At 30.9% G+C, this 17581-nt stretch overlaps 2 protein-coding genes across 3 annotated transcripts; both read right to left on the bottom strand.

Moving 5' to 3' along the window:
- Window positions 1-2536: 2536 nt before the first annotated feature.
- Window positions 2537-6766, bottom strand: LOC129290780 (probable LRR receptor-like serine/threonine-protein kinase At4g29180). Its single transcript, XM_054927770.1, has 6 exons — window positions 6651-6766; window positions 4258-4463; window positions 4001-4127; window positions 3695-3757; window positions 3385-3574; window positions 2537-3130 (listed from the first exon to the last, which is right to left on the bottom strand). Exons 1-6 carry the CDS (start codon window positions 6703-6705, stop codon window positions 2698-2700), a joined length of 1074 nt encoding a protein of 357 aa, XP_054783745.1. The 5' UTR covers window positions 6706-6766; the 3' UTR covers window positions 2537-2697.
- A 3590-nt stretch (window positions 6767-10356) lies between these two features.
- Window positions 10357-16899, bottom strand: LOC129290779 (receptor-like protein kinase At3g21340). Of its 2 annotated transcripts, XM_054927769.1 has the most exons (7): window positions 12336-12470; window positions 12122-12257; window positions 11867-11938; window positions 11693-11764; window positions 11434-11514; window positions 11042-11340; window positions 10357-10940 (listed from the first exon to the last, which is right to left on the bottom strand). In XM_054927769.1, exons 2-7 carry the CDS (start codon window positions 12181-12183, stop codon window positions 10927-10929), a joined length of 600 nt encoding a protein of 199 aa, XP_054783744.1. In that variant the 5' UTR covers window positions 12184-12257; window positions 12336-12470; the 3' UTR covers window positions 10357-10926. The 2 variants fall into 2 exon arrangements, with proteins under 2 accessions (XP_054783744.1, XP_054783743.1); XM_054927768.1 differs by lacking the exons at window positions 10357-10940; window positions 11042-11340; window positions 11434-11514; window positions 11693-11764 and adding exons at window positions 12922-13456; window positions 16669-16899 and having other exon boundaries at window positions 11869-11938; window positions 12336-12822.
- Between the last annotated feature and the right edge of the window lie 682 nt (window positions 16900-17581).

Genomic DNA, 17581 nt, shown 5'->3' with positions numbered 1-17581 from the left:
GGACCTAGGTAATTCTCATGAGTTTGGGTTACTAATACAATTAATTAATTAAGGTGATATTTTGCTTTAATTGGATTAATTAGGATCCTTAGTAATTGAAAGATATTCTGAATTAATTTAACTCTCAAATTATCAAAATTAAGTTTCAAGACAATTAAACAGTAATGAGAGGTTAGGAAACAAATAGGGGATTAGGACTCTAGAACACTCTTCTCTTGATTGACTTTAGCTTATTTGTGGGTTAAAAGTTATTTTAATTGTGAACTTTGATATTTTCATTTTAATTCTTCTAAAACCACTCTTAAATTTTATTAGCTTGATGTGAATGACTCTAAAAATTTAATGTTTAGTTTCCATTTTAATTAATTCTATGTGGGATTAACCTTGATTTACTACTAGCTACAATTATAACCTGTATATTTATAGTGTATATTGGTTTTTGTGTGCACCAAGTTAAAACTTGATTGAGGTGCTTAGCATTAATTAAATTTGATGGTATTTTTCTTTCACCACTTTTCTTGATTTATCACTAACTACAATTGCAACCCATATTCTTATGATGTCTCTTTTTCATTGATAACTTCCCAAAATGCAATCAAAAGCTCCACAATTATAAGTAAAAATAAAAAGTCATCACACCCCACACTTGAATTAAATATTGTCCTCAAGATTTTTGAAAACAACTAAACACAAAGACCACAAATATTGTCAAGTAATAAGTACTCAAACCTTCAAACATTCAATCTTCAAAGGAGTCATTTCTACCTTCTAAGAAAATTTGAGTAACAAGGTAACTAACCAGGCAAAGACAAACTATCATAAATTGTCCCTCAACAATCAAGCGTTTGCACTCTATGCTCTATGATGGCTTGTGTTTCACTCAATTTTATCTATTGCAGTCTATCAACCATAAGCTTGTTTCTCATTTCTATCTTCACTCTATTATCCCAATAAACACACAAATCAAAAAGACTTTATTAAGAGTTGTGATGGATGAGGTAGGATGATGGAATGAAAGTGATGAAAGGAAAATATCATCAAATTTAGTTAATGATAAGCACATCAATTAAGCTAAGGTATGAAGGACCTTCAACATGAAGGAAATCCATTCACTAAAGCTAACATTTTTTTTTGTAAAAATCAATCTTTCGATCATGATTATTATCATTTTCTTTCTTCTTGTTTTTTTCCATTCCTTTCCTTCTTTCTTTCTTTCCTTCTTTTTATTTTTTCTTTTTTCTCTTTGTTTTTGAATATGTACACCAAAATATAGGCTCTTTAAGATGATGACAATTTTAATTGCTCTAATTTCTTTCCAAGATCTTGATACTTAGCATGTCCTAAAGCAATGGTACAGGGGAAAATTATGTTGGTTCAAACAAAAAAGCTATATATTTATTGTTTTTATGATAAAAATGAGATCAAGGCTTAAATAGATGCAGCAAGGATAAGTATGAGAAGGATGGTCATTTAGCCAAACTAGCTTTAAAAATGAATGTTTAAATCATCTTTGTGCATGCAAAAAGACACTTTAAGTCTCAAAAGAGATCAAGATAAATTTTAGAGATGGAATCACAAAAAATATATTCTCTCTTGAAAGAAATGAAAGTTTAGGCTTAAATTCCTTACAAGCTTTTTGAACTCTTTAAATTGAATTATTCAAGCCTAATTCTTTACCTATTTGCAAAAGATCCAATGAGAAGATAAAGTAGAATCTCAATCTAACTCAATACCCTTAAGTTTAAATTCAACTAATCTTGACAATATTCATAAGTAAATCAAAAACATAAGACACAATTTTTATTTAGATAATTAACAACAGATATGTACGAAAAAAAGTAAAAACTCCAACATTTACAAAAATTGATGACACACAATCAATCAAAAATAAATTATCACAAGATCAAAAATTTGGGGACAAATTGAAGATAAGTAAGGCAACGCAAAGTCAGTTTCAATTCTCGAAAAATATCAATAAACAGTTTAATATTTAAATATTAAAGATAATCCAACTAATTTTATAAAGGACAATATAATAAATCTTACCATTCCAACCAAAAACATAATATCCTTTTTAAAATTCCGTACATCGTGCATGGAAACACTAATTAATATAGAAGCAAAATGAATTGGTAGCTCTATTTTATTATTTTGATGTGATAATTGGTTTATTATAATTATTTTGAAAAGAAAAAATCAATATATCTTGCAAAATAGGTACAATAGAATTACAACATATGCATATTCATGATCTTCAATCCTTTAATATCCATCACTTTCATACACAAAGTAGGGGTGATCAAACGGACAACAAAAACTTTTTTCGCTATTCTACCTACAACAGAAAATTTTTACGCTATTCTACCTTCATATTGCTAAGTAATCCGCACAAAAACTTGCCCCCGGCATAATAAAATTATAAGAGAAACATTCTCGTCCCTGTTGATCAACTTCGCTTGTCGGATAATATTATGAAAAGTCTCTCTTGATAATCAATCCCTAAACATATTAATCTATCATTTTGAACTTCGCGTGGTTTGAAAGAAAATTGCCTAGTGGATTAGTGTAACATTAAGCTAAATATGTCATTATAAACTGCGAATTAAACAATAAACATACAGACTGTCCACACAAACCAATCTTTCCAAAAGGGAACATTATTTATTCATGCTCGAGACTTCTTAATTCGAAATAAGACTATCTAGCATGCGGGCCTGATGATGAATCAATCTGAAAAGGATTCAAAGAACTTGTATCCAGTGAATTATGGCTGGACCTTCTCATGCTGCTCTCTGATCTTTCATGGGTTATTTCCAAAGATAAACAGTCCTTTAGCTCAGTTAACACTTCACTAATGTCAGGCCTTTGGATTGCAATAGGTTGAGTGCAGAACATGGCAATTTCCACGAGTTTCCATGCTGTACTTCTATTGTACTGTCCTTGTAACCTTGGATCAAGGATGGATTCAATATCTCCATTGTTAATTTTTGGGTTAACCCAGTCGACTAATGGTATCTTGACTCCAAGTGACTCCTCTCTCATTGCAGGCTGCCCAGTGATTAGCTCAAGCAGAATGATCCCAAAGCTGTAAACATCACTCCTTCTATTCAACTTTCCGGAGCCACGAAACCTACAAAAGAAATAAGGCGTCAAAAGTTTGATATTTACTGCCTCATACTTCATCATTATATGAAATTTACTCAAAAGATAGGTGACTCTATACTCTCAATTCATGTCTTCAGATGTTAAATTGACTATTATAAATATAATATATTGACCTAGGTGCCCACTTCTTTCTTGGCTTCTAACTATAGTCTTAAAACTTTGTTCCTTAAAAATTGTGCTGCTAAAGAAGAGACTCTTGAGGAGATTTGATCTACTTACTCAGGATCAAGGTAACCAAGTGTGCCAGCTGGTATAGTTGATATATGACTGTCGTGTTCATTAGCAAAAGATCTGCACAGTCCGAAGTCTGAAATTTTAGCTTGCATGTTTTCATTCAACAAAATGTTGGAGGTCTTCAAGTCTCTATGAACTATGGGAGGCTTAATGCCATAATGCAAATAGTCCAAACCTGCATTTCCATTAAGCACCACATACCTTTAGTAGGTTAGTACTGAGATGATTGATAAGAAGACAAGGAAATAGAAGACCTGAAGACAAAGAAAGAAGGGATAAGGTTTCACTCATATACCAAGTCCAACATCCACTGCAATTTGAAGTCTCTCAAACCACTTCAAAGCATTTGGATTTTTATCTGCAGCAGGGTACAGAAAATAAACCATATCTTCAAAAAAAAGCTTGCATCCCTTACCATATATTTTATTAGTCTTCCAAACCAAAAATACGTTTGTTAAATTCTTTCAAAGAAAAAAGACAGCAAACATATTCATTGAAATAAATAATGATTTTCAAGCCAGGCAACGTCAAGAATTTCTCTTCAATAAAGCAAAGTAGAAAGCTCATACAAAGTTGTCTTTTGACGACTATATAAACTAACCTGACAATAGCTGTTGCAGATTCCCCTTAGCCATATATTCATAAATCAGTGCTTTCACATCACCTTCTTCACAGTACCCCACAAAAGAGACCAAGTTTTTATGGTGAACAACAGTCAACAAATCTGCCTGCAATTTGAAGTTTAACATCATGAATTTAAGAGAAATGTCGAAAATTCTAAAGTCTTTGTTTTCTAAACAAAAATATAAGACAAGAGAAAACATGATGAATGAATAAGACATCATTGTGACATCAAACCTCTGAGTGAAATTCTCTATATCCTTGCCTCGATGTCTGAGAAAGCAACTTCACTGCAACTTCTCTACCATCTTGCAGAGTGCCAAAGTAAACTTCTCCAAATCCTCCTTTTCCAATCACAGTTTTGAAGTTACTAGTAATTCTAGTAACCTCTCTGAGAGAAAACAATTGTTTCTTTGATTTCTCCTGCCCATCTTTCTTGAATGCTATAACATCACAGCAGCAATGTAAATAGCTATAATCACACCATTCAAAATATTTCTCCAAATATATATATATATATTTTGAACTTTCAAAACGTATATGTAGACTCTTAGTCTTGTCTCTTTTTCCTTCTAAAATTTTGAAAAGCTGATATAGAAAATTGGAAAGGTAATGACTATATCCCAGCATAGATGGAACATTAAGTTGTTAAGCAAAGTTCAAAGGCTACAAGAACAAGAAAGGAAATGCAGTTCTCTGGTAAATGGATTTCTTTTGATATTGAATCAGAATTGTTAAATGACGGCGAAAGATGAGGGCTGCGAGCATAGAAAGTCATTATAAAAACAAAGATAAAAATGCAAATTTAATTATAAATTATGTTTTAAGAAGCATTGGGTGGTCTGCATTGAGTGATACAAAATAAATCAGTAACTATTTAAAATTGTCCAGCACCTCCCGTTTATTTTCCACAAACGGCTGTATGGGACCCACCACAAACGTTTCGCACCCAGCTTTCATCGCTTCACACTTTCCCCCTCTCTTTTCCCAACTTTCAATTTCTCTCTCATACCGAGTGTGCTTTCATCTCCATCCCCCTCACCCATTAATCCATCACAGAGAAGAAATACAAGAAGCACAATCGTCATCCATCCCCTTCCGGCCACAAACAATCTGATTCTGAATACTCATATCGCGGCCACACTCATCGCAGAGAAGAAACACCAGGTATAATTCTTTTTGAATTTTTTTTCACCTTTCACGATAGTTGAATAGCAGAATGAAATCAAATGTTATTTAATCAGAGCGAGAGTTCTGCTTGAGAACATGTAAATCAAATCCAGAAACAACTACGAGGCCGTGGTATGAGTATTCAAAATCAAATTGTACAGCGTTTACCAGGCTGAGGAGTTTCAATTCCTACCCCAATCTCCGGCAAGAGTCTTTAAGGATCGCCGACGACAAGAGGTGGCGATTTTACAACGATACCCATGTTGGGGGCTACTCTGGATTGGACTTAGACGATCAACGGCAGCTCAGCCACCATTGGGTAAGATCTTCCTCATCATATCATCCTCACCTGCTCATTGTTCAGCTCAAACAGGCACCCTTGTTCTTGAGCTCGAAATAGAGTTACTCTTCGTGGAGAAGAAGAAGGAGAAAGGAACGTGTGGGTGACAGCCTTCTTCGTCTGCTCTGATAAAAATCGACCTTCGTATTCTTTGTCTGCTTCCGCTGCCACAAGATTTTTTACTTCGTTCCTTTATAGGCATGGGTTCATACGCAGAAGCATAGTCTATGTATATAAACCACCAAATAGGTAGGATTTATTCATGTTTACTTTTCTGCATTGAAAAATTCCTGGACATGGTAAAAGTGGGGGGAGAGAGAGTAAAGAGATGGATATGCTGGAGAGAGGGAGTGAAGTAGATGAAAGTGAGTATAGTCAAAATAAAGATAAGGTTTAAAAAAGCCGCCCAGGTCATTTCATTAAGAATTTAAATTTAAAAAAATGATAATTTTTAAAAAAATCAAGCTTTTAAGTTTGTCTTTAATAGGTTTTGAAAAAATAAATTCAGGCTTGAGCATACAATTTTATTTTAAAAAAAATAAAATATTTTTTATTTTTAAATTGAATTTAAATTATAAAATATATATTTATACTTTAAAATTTAAAATTTCTATTATTTATTTTTAATTTTTAAATATTATAATTTGTATTTTTAAAAAATATATGAAATATTAAAATTAAAAATTTTAATTTTTAAAAATTTTAAAAAATAAAAAAATAATAATAAAGGTTTATGGAACTAATACTGAACCCTTTATATAAGGGTTAAGTTTTAGAAAATAAAGTATTTTAAAAAAATTGGGGTTAAGAGCTCGAGCTCTTAAAGGTTAGGCCCATAAAGATCGAGTTTATATGAGCCTAGTCCGTTCATTTTTTAACTCTAAAAGTGAGGATGATGAAGGGAGAGAGAGAGTGTGTTTCCCATACTATTAGATATAAACGGGCGTTAATGTGAAATGGACATCAAGTGATGGGCGAACGGATTTTGATAGTTGATGGTTTATTTTGTATCTGTTAGCTACTCAATGGTCCTCGCTTAAATTTAAACCCTTACGCCGAAAACAAAAATAAGGTTGCTACAGGCACTGCCAAAGATTTTTAAAATAAGGAAAATATATACCTCTTTGTTTCTTCCTTTTGATTCTCTTCATCATGAGACAAATAAGGACAATCATTACTATAACTGCTATGGATGCTGCTACAGATGCAATAAGTGGGACAAAATACTTCTTTCTCTCACATTGAACTCGGGTTGACCAGGTTACACCGGTTCATTCCCTCACCAGTTTAGGAGTAAACTCAAACCGGACAAGGGACTAGGTCACCGGTTTCTGGGTTGACCAAGCCGATCCGGTCCGGATTTCAATACCATGGGAAAAACTATAAATTTCAAAAATATTAATTATATTTTTTAAATTATTTTTCATGAATCGGCAATACCATTAAATGAGAAAAAAAAACTAATTTTAAAGACATTTTAGTTTAAATATTTTTATTTTAAATATAATTATTCCCAAAAAAAAAAAGGAAAGAAAGCGTGTCGGCCACGACCACTAACCCTAGGCCTTTGTTACTGAAGCAACCATCATTGCAAAGGTCATGGGTTGACTTGACGCGTAAATGTGGGCCCATTGTCCAGTTAAAATTTCAAGATCAGAAGGGAAACAATTAAAATAAAGGGGTAGTGAAATATTAAAACTTTTAAATTTATCTTAATTATTGATTTATTTTTTAAAATTTAATTTTTATCTCCTAAAGTTTCATAGTCATGCAAAATTAATTCTTATAATTTGAAAGGGATGTAGGGTGAGTTACAGAAATGAGCGTGAATGGAAGACAACAAGAGAAGGACTTTTTTGTAACATATATATATATATATATATATAACTGTGGAAAATACAAACTCAGTTGAACATTGCATTAATATTTTCCACCTACCCCAATCAAGTCAATGTCTACCATGTGACCTGGGATCCACAAAGGACCAGATGAGGTGTAAGGATCTTGACTACCGTAAATTGGAATCCAAGGGGCCTACTGCTGCCGAGAGTTTGAAGCATTGTGATTATGGGACCCAGTTCTCTTATTTTTTTGTCTCTCCATTTCCTCTCCACTTCTCATCTCAACCGTCTGATTCATTTTTAAGCCGTTGAGATTTGATATTTCATAAAATTATTATTATATTTATTTTTTATAAAATTTTATATTTTAATAATAATTTTATAAAATATCAAATCTCAACCGTTCAAAAATGAATCTAACAGTTGAAATAAAAAGTGAAGAGGAAGTGAAAAAAAAAAAAAAAGAGGAGCCAAGTCTATGGACATGTGATGGCATTCATGATTGGAAAACAAATAACTCGGAAATGACTTGGCGAACCAAGTAAGGCTAATCTCGTTGATTTGACTCATAATTCAAAAAATTATGAAATCATATTGTGCTGATATAAAAACCTTGTTGATCCACAATTTATAAGTATCTATAGAAACGTTTTTTGAGCCTTCAACTCACTTATTCGCCTTAACCTTTTTTCTAAAAAACCACGCATTTCGTTAGGTAGAAGCTAATTCCTGATCCAGCAATTTTTGTCACGAGCGTCTGTGTCAGATTTTACAACTAAATTTTCTGTTGCAAATTTTTGGGATTGAACTAAACATAGATTTTATGACATAAATTCCTATCACAGATCTACTATAAATTTGTTACAGAAAACAGAAAAAACTAGAATAAAAAATATTTATTATCAAATTTGTTCAACACAATACCTTATTGCAAAATTGGTTGCAAAAGCTTGATAATTACGTTTAAAAAGGAGGCGGATTAAGATAAAGATGAAGAATGCGCGCAGGAGTTTTTTTTCCTTATTGTGATAGAAAAGTGAATTAGTTAATTTTATCTTATAATTAAATCAAATAAATATGTGAAGTGTATCAACGTATGACATGTTACTTTTTTTTTTTTTGTTGACAAATTTATATGTAATGCTCAGGCCAATGACTCTTTAATCTAGTAGCACCTTTTACATCCCTATTATCTTTCCTCTTGTAACCAGAGCTTTTAGGATCAAACCTTTACGTGGACAAAGGGAAAAAATTTGTCTGGGGGAGCTTGTTGTGAAATGTATGTTGGGTGTATGTGAAATGTACGTGCGTGGAATCCAATTCCTATGAAAATAGGGTTCGCTTAGAAGATTAAAAAAAAAAAAAAAACATATCATGTGATGCTGATTGCCACATGCAAATCATTAAATGCTTTGAATTAAATCTCCTTCCTTTTGTGTACTTTAAAGTTATTTTTAAATTTTACAAACATATAATTTTTAATATATTCTTATTTGAATTTTTTTAAAATTTTTTTCCCCAATATATGTAATTTTTTATTCCACTCGTAAAAAGTTTGCAAAATAGATAAAATTTATAAATGGGGAAGACTATCGCTTGACGTTTCTATAACTTTTAAGAGAAAGCTTATCTCACATAAAAATAATAACGTGATAATTTAATACGCAAAAAAAAAAAAATATTTTGACAAAGGAAGAAGAAGAAGAATAAATAGAAAGATTGTACCTGATTTATGATGCCACAATTTTATTTTAAGAGATTTTTCTTCATTTTTCATTGAAAGAACTCTAATTTTTCGAATGTTGGGGATTAAGACTCCAACAAAGTAGCCCAAAAATTTCCAGAAAAAATAACATTTAGAGACTTCCTAAAAATATTAATTACGTCTAAAGATTTTAAAATTTTAAAATTTCAAATAAGATCCCTGTCTGGAATTAAAAAATATTGAGTTAATTTTTTTTAAAATATAATTTCAGGTCCTCATCGTTTTCCTCTTTGAATTAAGTCTCTATAGTTTATTTCATTTTAAATTTTTAATTGAGCATTTAAAATTTGATCCATTAAATTTTTTAATTTCCAAAGATTAAAATCCTAAAATTTTTCTTTTTAAAAAATAAAATTAAAAACTTTTATATTTTTATTATAAGATTATATAATTTTGGAATTAACTAAATAATTTTAATAATTAAAAATTTATATAATTAGGTTTTCTTATAAACAATTTTATGCATATATAATTTTATTGAAAATAATAAATGGTAAACATTGTATTAAATTAATTTTTTTCCAAAACTATGAAATCAAATTTTCTATAAACTTCGATAGTGTTTTTGTTTTGAGATAGTTAATCATAATTTATTTTAGCTTCCAAGGATTAATAAATTTAGTGAAAAACAAAATAAACTACGTGGATGTAACTTTAAATTGAGAAAACTATAAGAATTTACAGATTATTTTTTCCATTTTTAAAATATTTATATTTCATACTTTCAGTTCTCAATTTTTATTTTGTCTATTAATCATTTTAGATGTTTTCAATATTAAAAATAATCAAAGATAAGTACTGAAAATATAAAAGATGAATATTAAAAATATCAAAGATGGCTATTGAAAAATTGAACATAAAAAATAATTGCCAAAGATGAGTATCGAAAATAATTAATACAATTAATGAAAATTTATAAGCTGAATAATGAAAATATGGAAGATGGGTACTGATAAAATCCATTTAGATATTAATTTCGACAAAGGACTACATTCTTTTTATAAAATTTAAAAATTTCAAGAATCTTAACCCTAATTAATATTTATACGTATTTCACTTTATCTTTCTACCTTTATTAAATGGTAAAATTTTTTTAAGGAGTAGAAGTGAAAATTTATTAAATTTTATGATAGAATAAATGAAGTTTAAAGGTTTTTTTTTATTAAATATGTTAAAAGTAATTTATACATAAGATGTGAGAAAATATTTTTTCAAATTTCCATCTTCCTAATCCACCTTCTGTCATCTGATCCTCCCTGTGATGACCAGAAGCATCCAGATATTAGAAGATGGCAAATATCAATAACGCCATTAGAAATGAAGGCCCATTAAGTAGAAATCCAAATAAAGACGTTAGACATCCATTCCAAGTACGGCAACCCAAGACAAAATGGACTAAAAGAACGACTCCTGTAACAGTAAGAAATTTGAAGCATAGGCCCACCCACGATCTGAAAGATGAATCTTCAAGCTTGCAGTTGCAGAGATGGTGACGTTCCTCAGTAGTGTTTACTTTCGATGCAAATTCACTCCAACACAGATATGTAAGATGTGCCACAAAATGACATAGTCTTGGTGGTTTCAAACAAGTGAAGTGGTGGCACTTAGTATTGAATATACTCTCATAATGACCTAGTAGTCTACTGACAAATAAGCTCTCTTGTAAGTGCGAGGTCACGCATTTGATTCTGCTTATAATCTCATGCCGTCAGGCGCTAGTGTCGACCCTCTTAAATTAAAAATATACATATTTAATGTACCTTTTAGATGGCCAGAAACAAGCATACCTCTTAATTCTCCAACACTAGACAAGCCAAAAGGGAAAAAAAAAAAAAACAGAAGAGGAGCTGAATTAGAAGCAGAATCTGATGAATGTGTAGCAGAAGAGTTGATATTAAAGGAGACCTGAGATTTGTTCTCGAATAGCCTCGCTGGTCTGATCGCTAGTCTTGATGGTGCGCTTAACATTAACAGCAGTCTCCTTGTTTGTCTTATCCTTGCTCTCATCTTCCTTCTTCCCTGCTCTGCTCTCATTTTTGTTATTCCTCCACAATCCACTTCCACAGATCCTAGCAGCGACGTCAAGTCTTAAAGTCAATGCCACTGTCGCTGCTGATATAGCAGCTCCCCCTGTCACCCCTACTGCTATTCCAATTTTCTCCCCTGTACCCAGTCCTTTCTTCGGAGGCTCCAAATTGTCCGTCCTAGCCCAATTAAATTAAAATCTCAAAATAATAAAAGATGTCAAGATAAACAGCTAAATCTTTTTTTCTTAGCTGTCACAAATAATAGCAAACCTCAATTTCAAATTGCCGGTGTTCTTCTTGTCCAACAAAGGTGTAGGAATTGGACCTTTGAGTTTATTACCAGTCAGGTTACTGTAAATGAACGCACTATTGTAAGATACACACACACATACACACACATGTTCGTAGCAGCATTGAATCAGTAAAAAAAAAAAAAAAAGAAACCAGGTATGCTAATTGCAATAAGAGCATTAATTGTGGGAAGTTACTCTATATGGTTACACCATGCACAAGCATTAACACGACTTACATATCTTTTAATTTTTTTAGTGCTGCTAAAGGCTCAGGTATTTCTCCTGTCAAATTGTTGTTGGATAAATCCCTGGAAACATGAATGGGATATCAATAACTATTAATTCTGTTTCATAGCTGCCAGATAACAGAAAATAAAAAACATGATGACAATAATTAGTTCGTTACTTACAAATCCTTCAATTCTGTGAAATTGGCGAATGAAAGAGCTATTTGTCCAGTCAGATTGCTTGAGCTCAAGTTTCTGCGGCTCATATCAGGTTTAGGAATGAAGGTTGTAAGTAAGCACAAGCGAGGAAGCTAAGCAGCTAAGAATAGAAAGACTGGTATGAACTAATAGCGCATATATATGTATATACATAAACTCTCTTTTTATGTACTCATTGATCTAGAAGCCTTGAAAGATAAGAATTTATCTTCTACTTACATTGAAATGATTCTTGGTGTTCCACTATCGTTGCAAGTGAGACCTTTCCATGTATAACCCATTGGCCCGCATGGATCTCCTTGCCAACTGAGATTTGTAATGCCATAAAATCCTTTTATGTCTTGGATCGCAGCAACTGTCATTCCAAGTAGAAATTGGGAATCATTAACCTGAAACACATTAAATTCTAATTAACTAAACAATAAACGCATACCATCTCCTTCATCAGTTGTCGATTTAATGGCTGGGGAAGAACTCTATAGATTTCATAAGCATTGAGCATGGCAGGTAACTGAGAGTCCGAGGCAGATCTGATGGAAATATTACTAACAACATCATGACCTTTAATATTCCTAACCAAAGTAGTGGGTTTCATGTACTCAAGAGTAAAGGACACATCGACCCCATCACTGAAAGCAATAACCATCTTCCTCTGCTGATTATTCCGTGACTTGCTCACGAAGTCATAAAAATGAAGGTACACATAATAATCATGGCCAGTATTACAGCATCTATCCATGTGGATAACTAAGGAAGAAGATGCATGAATAGACTGAACTGCACTAGTCAACACTTCTTTTGGCAGGTCGTATACATTGTCACTCGTATTACTGTCAATAGCCGCAGATGAAGAACTGATTCGCACCGAGTTGTCCATCTTTCTATTGAACCAGGACCTTCCATAGTTATCATCTGGATATCTGCATGGTTATGAAATTAAAGAGATTTTATTCTATTACAACGTGAGAGGATTACACATGGATTTAATCTGGTGGTGAACAAATTAAGGTAGAAGTGACCTGATGTAGGTATCATCTTCAGACATACCCAGCTTGGAGCGTGACATTAGTCTGAGCAAACTCGAAGCTAACTGATCATACCTAGAATTCTGCCATGGCCATACTTCCAACAGTGAAATGAAGGGTATTCCGTCGTCCGTTTTCACAAGACACACATTGATGTCATCAGTTGGAGAGAAATGAATGACCTCGTGACGTACAATGTCTCCATCCTCTTTGCTAATTGTTGCCCAGTAATTGACACCAATGTACAAATCAAAGGATGTTTTACTATCGTAGTTTCCATATGCGAAGAATGCCCGCACGAGGTAGTATGCGTTTCTTTCTGTGGGCACTCTGTAGCAATTCCTTTTCCCTTCTGGAAAGCTTCTTAATGTCCTCAGCTGATTGCCAATCTCTTCTTTGTTGTAATTCGATGATAAGTTAAGCCCCTTGCCGTGTTCAACGAATCCATCATCGTATTGGTAATCAGATGGGGTCTTCTCGTCCCCGGAACCCTTTATTACTCCACAATCAATCCTTGTGGCGTTCTTAACTGGAAAATTAAACTAGTATAAAAACCAACCTTTCTGCGTATCAATACACCCATTCATGTTTAAACAATAGTCACTTTGGAGCAGGGGCGCTCCCAGGTTAGAGATTTAATTTACCCTTAAATATTAAAAATATTTCAAAAATAAAAAATTATTTATAAAAAAAATACAAGGATTAAAGATCTAATTTACCTTGATTTTTTTTTTTGGAAAAGTAAAGATTGAGCAATATTCTCCTAAATATTTTTTTAAGGAGCAATATTATTGCTTCATTAAATATCCGTTGACTTGATCATTGTTTGGCAAAACACTAAAGGGAGAGGGAGAAAATATAATAAGGAGTGAAAAATAATATTGAAAAAGTATATTTAATAAAATTTTATTTTTATCTAATTTTTTATATTTTAAAAAACCATATCACTTCCAAAATTATCTTGTGAAAGGGGAGGAGGGAGCATGTACTATTGTTAGGGATGAGTATTTGAGTATCGGTCAGTTTGATTTGATGTTAAAATGTATAAAATTGATTGATTAAATAATACTAAAAATTTAACAGAATTGAATAAAACAATGTAATTGCACCCAACGATTGGATTAATTCAATTTTGAATTTCATGTGGGTTGTTTGGACAATTGGGCCTATTATGTTATTTTTTTCTACTAAAAAAGAAAGAACATAAAGACAAGACACTATATATCAAAAATAGGTTCCTAAATGATAGTAGCCCGATTCAATTTGTAACATATAACACACACATATTCCATCAAAATTAAAATTCAACACAAAAAATAGCGAGGCAACATATTAGTAAACAATAACTAGTCCAGATTTGAGCTAAACCAACAGGCAACACCGTACTAATAAAGCATTAAGAAGCTAAGGTACTAATAAGGAGAGCATTAAGAAGCTAAGAGAGCAGGATGGAGACAAAGTGAAAATAAGGAGAATGAGTGGCTAGAATTTTAACTTATCATATTATATATTTACTTTTATTTAAATATAAAATAAAAATAAAATAAATAAATTATATATAATTTATAAATTATATATATAATAAATGGTCTATTTAATTTTAAATCTTATTGATCAAATCAAATTGATTAATTAAAATATTTTTATAACAACTAAATTAAATAGATTAAATTAAATAATAACATTTTGATTTGATTGTGTTCAATTTTTAAATTCGATTTGATTTTACTCATCTGGTGAGAAAATGAGATGGTTTTGGGTTGAATTTGGAAAAGTTAAAAAAAAAAAGAAAAAAAAAAAGAAAAGGCAAGTACGAAAAGAAGGGGACAACCAAGCGCCTAATGTAGGCTCCTGAGATTCCCAAGAAGCCCGATTCATTTCTATTGTTGCTTGGCAATAATTGAGGCATTTAATATATGCCTCGATTGTTACTTTTTAAAAAATTAATATTTTAATATTTTAATTTTTAATTTATTTATAATTTAATCTCTTAATTATGATTTCATCTCTTAATTTTTGACTCACTTATAACTTGACCTTTATTTTTAAATTCTTTTAAAAATCCTTATCAAATAAGATGAATAAAAAAAATTCTCATATCTTGTTCTAATACTCACATCTTACTCTTTGATATGAGATTTAAATTAATATAAAAAAATTAATAAAAAAAGATAAACTTTATTGACAGTGAAAAGTTAAAAGACTGAGTCATAAATGAAATAAAAGTTGAGAAATTAAGTTATAGTTAAGTCAAAAGTTAAGAGATTAAGTCAAAATAAATCATAATTGAAGAATTAATTTATAAATAAATTTAAAATTAAAAGACTAAAATATTAATTTTTTCTTGCTTACACGCGCAGGCGGACACAAAAACAAAGCTTAACTAAGTTGGATTTATGCCTCCAAACTTAACAAATATATTTACAGGTGGGCCATCAACAAGGTTCACATATTAGAGTAAAATTTGATCACATAACTTTATTAGTTATGGGTCAAATTATTACTAACTTTTGTTGATCGTATATTACCTATTTTTTACCTCAATTAATAAGACAATTTTAAAAGTGATTCAGTGTTTTAAAATATAAAATAATTTAATAAAAATAAAATTTTATTAAATGTATTTTTACAATATTATCCGTTTCTCCTCGTTATATTCTCTCTTATTAAGTGAAGAATTTTTTAAAATTTTATATTTTTATTTTTTAAAAAAAGACTATAAAGTATATTTCATAAGCTTTTTTATATGTATAATTTTATCTAAAATTATCTTACAAATTAAGACAGGAAAATATTATATCCATCTAATTATTACATAACAATAACAATTTTTTTATAAGCTCTTAAGTCTTAACTCTATATATTTTTTAATATCTGCTATTGTCATAGTAAAACTTTTTTATATATAGTGGATAAACTTTCAGTTTTTTGAATTTGGCTTTGGCTTAGTTATTGACTAATGTCATATAAGTTTAATTGTTATCAATTTAATAGCTTCTACATTTTTTTAATTTATCATATTAATTCTTTAAGTTTTAAAATATAAATTGATTCTCAGATTAATCAATAATTTATCAAGTATGTTGGTAACTTAACACACACACATGAGAACAAAGTAACATTTAAATCAATTTAATTGTTTTAAGCCTAGACCCTCTGATATGTTTTGTTATTTTGTTTCTAGAAATTTTTGAGCCTGATTTTTCCTACCTAAATAATTACACAAATTATAAATAATTTACATGGATGGATGTGATCAATATTCCATTATCTATATTGGTAAATTTTAACAGTGTTATGTTTTCTATGAATAATAAGTATTAAATCGATAACTTAGATAAATTTAAAATATCAAATCAATAAAAGCAAAAAATTTGGGATTAAACCAACAGATAAGACTAACTTCAAGACTAAAAGTTTTAAATATCTTTAATTATATATAAGGATGGGTAAACTGGTAATCCACCTTTGACAGCCCAAAACAAAGCCGTTCAATTGAAATGCTACTCTTAACATTCCAACAGCTCTAAAATTTTTCAAAGGTTGAGACTGAGTCTGAAGCGTCATAAAACTAGTTTAACAAAGAAATACTAACTGAAGGCAGAGCACTGGTAAATTAAACGACACTGGGCAATTAATTAGGCAACATCTAGTCTTCATGAACAATGACCTGTAAGAATCAGACTTGTAATTAATGAAGACATGCACAGAAGCGAGGGTGAAGAGAGGTTTAATATATACCAGGATCGCTGGAATCTGCAAGTTCTTGTGACGAGGAGCTGGTAAGAAGGATGAAGAAGAAGAAGAAGGAAGCAAGCACATGCAAGACCAGAAGCCATTGTTGAGTCGCCTTGGTCTTCATGTTCTTGTTTTGAGTTTGACGGCAAGAGAATCAAGCCGCCGAAGCCCGTTGTAGTGGGTGGTGGTTTTTCAGTACAAATATAATGACTCTTGGAACCAACAAGGTGGTGGCTATGGCTATCATTTGTTGGAATATTTTGGCGTTAATTATTTGACATCGACAGCCATATTCCGCAGCTTTTTCTCCTCCTCTATCTTCACCGGCCACAAACGACACGTACTGTCAGGTTCTCTTTCTTTCTTTTGGTTTTTGTTTATTTTCGGGCCACTACTGTCAGTTTCTGTGTCGACTCATCATCTTTAAACCACGATATTTATTTTGGTGACCTAAAAAGATCAATTGACAATGTTTTTAATAATGTTTCCCTTATTTATTTACTCACTCCATTAAAAATTTATATTAAAAATATAAAATATTTTTAACTTTTTAATATATAATTATTATTTTTTTAAAATATTCTTATTGATGAATAATCTTATATTTATTATAAAATATTTAATAGAGATAAATATAAAAAGATAGGTTTAATTTAAAAAGAGATAACTACTTTACTAAAAAATGAGATTTAATTAAAAATAATTTATATTTTTAAATTGAGAGAGTGTGTGTTTTCAGAAAACATTTATGCAGAAATTGTATTAATTAGAGTTTTTACATGATGGGTATATGCAATAACCTTTCCCGTCTATATGTAAAAATCAGTTTTAATTATCTTTTTCTTAAGCTAGGGATAGATAATTAAATTATTAACATTGTCTAAAAAATAAATTCTTCAAATTTATTCTTATTAAA

Source organism: Prosopis cineraria, unplaced genomic scaffold (assembly GCF_029017545.1).
Source record: "Prosopis cineraria cultivar Desert tree isolate PC_DT_omini unplaced genomic scaffold, ASM2901754v1 PC13, whole genome shotgun sequence".
NCBI lineage: Eukaryota > Viridiplantae > Streptophyta > Magnoliopsida > Fabales > Fabaceae > Prosopis > Prosopis cineraria.
Note: the sequence above shows the minus strand (reverse complement) of the source record. Positions and strands in the feature narration are given on the sequence as shown.

What these genes read in the sequence shown, in the direction of transcription:
- LOC129290780 (XM_054927770.1), bottom strand. Translation starts at nt 6,705, where the DNA reads ATGATTGTCCTTATTTGTCTCATGATGAAGAGAATCAAAAGGAAGAAA. An exon ending in ATAGAGAATTTCACTCAGAG is followed by an intron (nt 4,128 to 4,257) that starts GTTTGATGTCAC and finishes TTCAAATTGCAG; the next exon opens with GCAGATTTGTTGACTGTTGT. An exon ending in CTTGGTTACCTTGATCCTGA is followed by an intron (nt 3,131 to 3,384) that starts GTAAGTAGATCA and finishes TTTCTTTTGTAG; the next exon opens with GTTTCGTGGCTCCGGAAAGT.
- LOC129290779 (XM_054927768.1), bottom strand. Translation starts at nt 16,789, where the DNA reads ATGAAGACCAAGGCGACTCAACAATGGCTTCTGGTCTTGCATGTGCTT. An exon ending in GAAGATGATACCTACATCAG is followed by an intron (nt 12,823 to 12,921) that starts GTCACTTCTACC and finishes ATAACCATGCAG; the next exon opens with ATATCCAGATGATAACTATG. An exon ending in GACAACTGATGAAGGAGATG is followed by an intron (nt 12,258 to 12,335) that starts GTATGCGTTTAT and finishes TTGGAATGACAG; the next exon opens with TTGCTGCGATCCAAGACATA.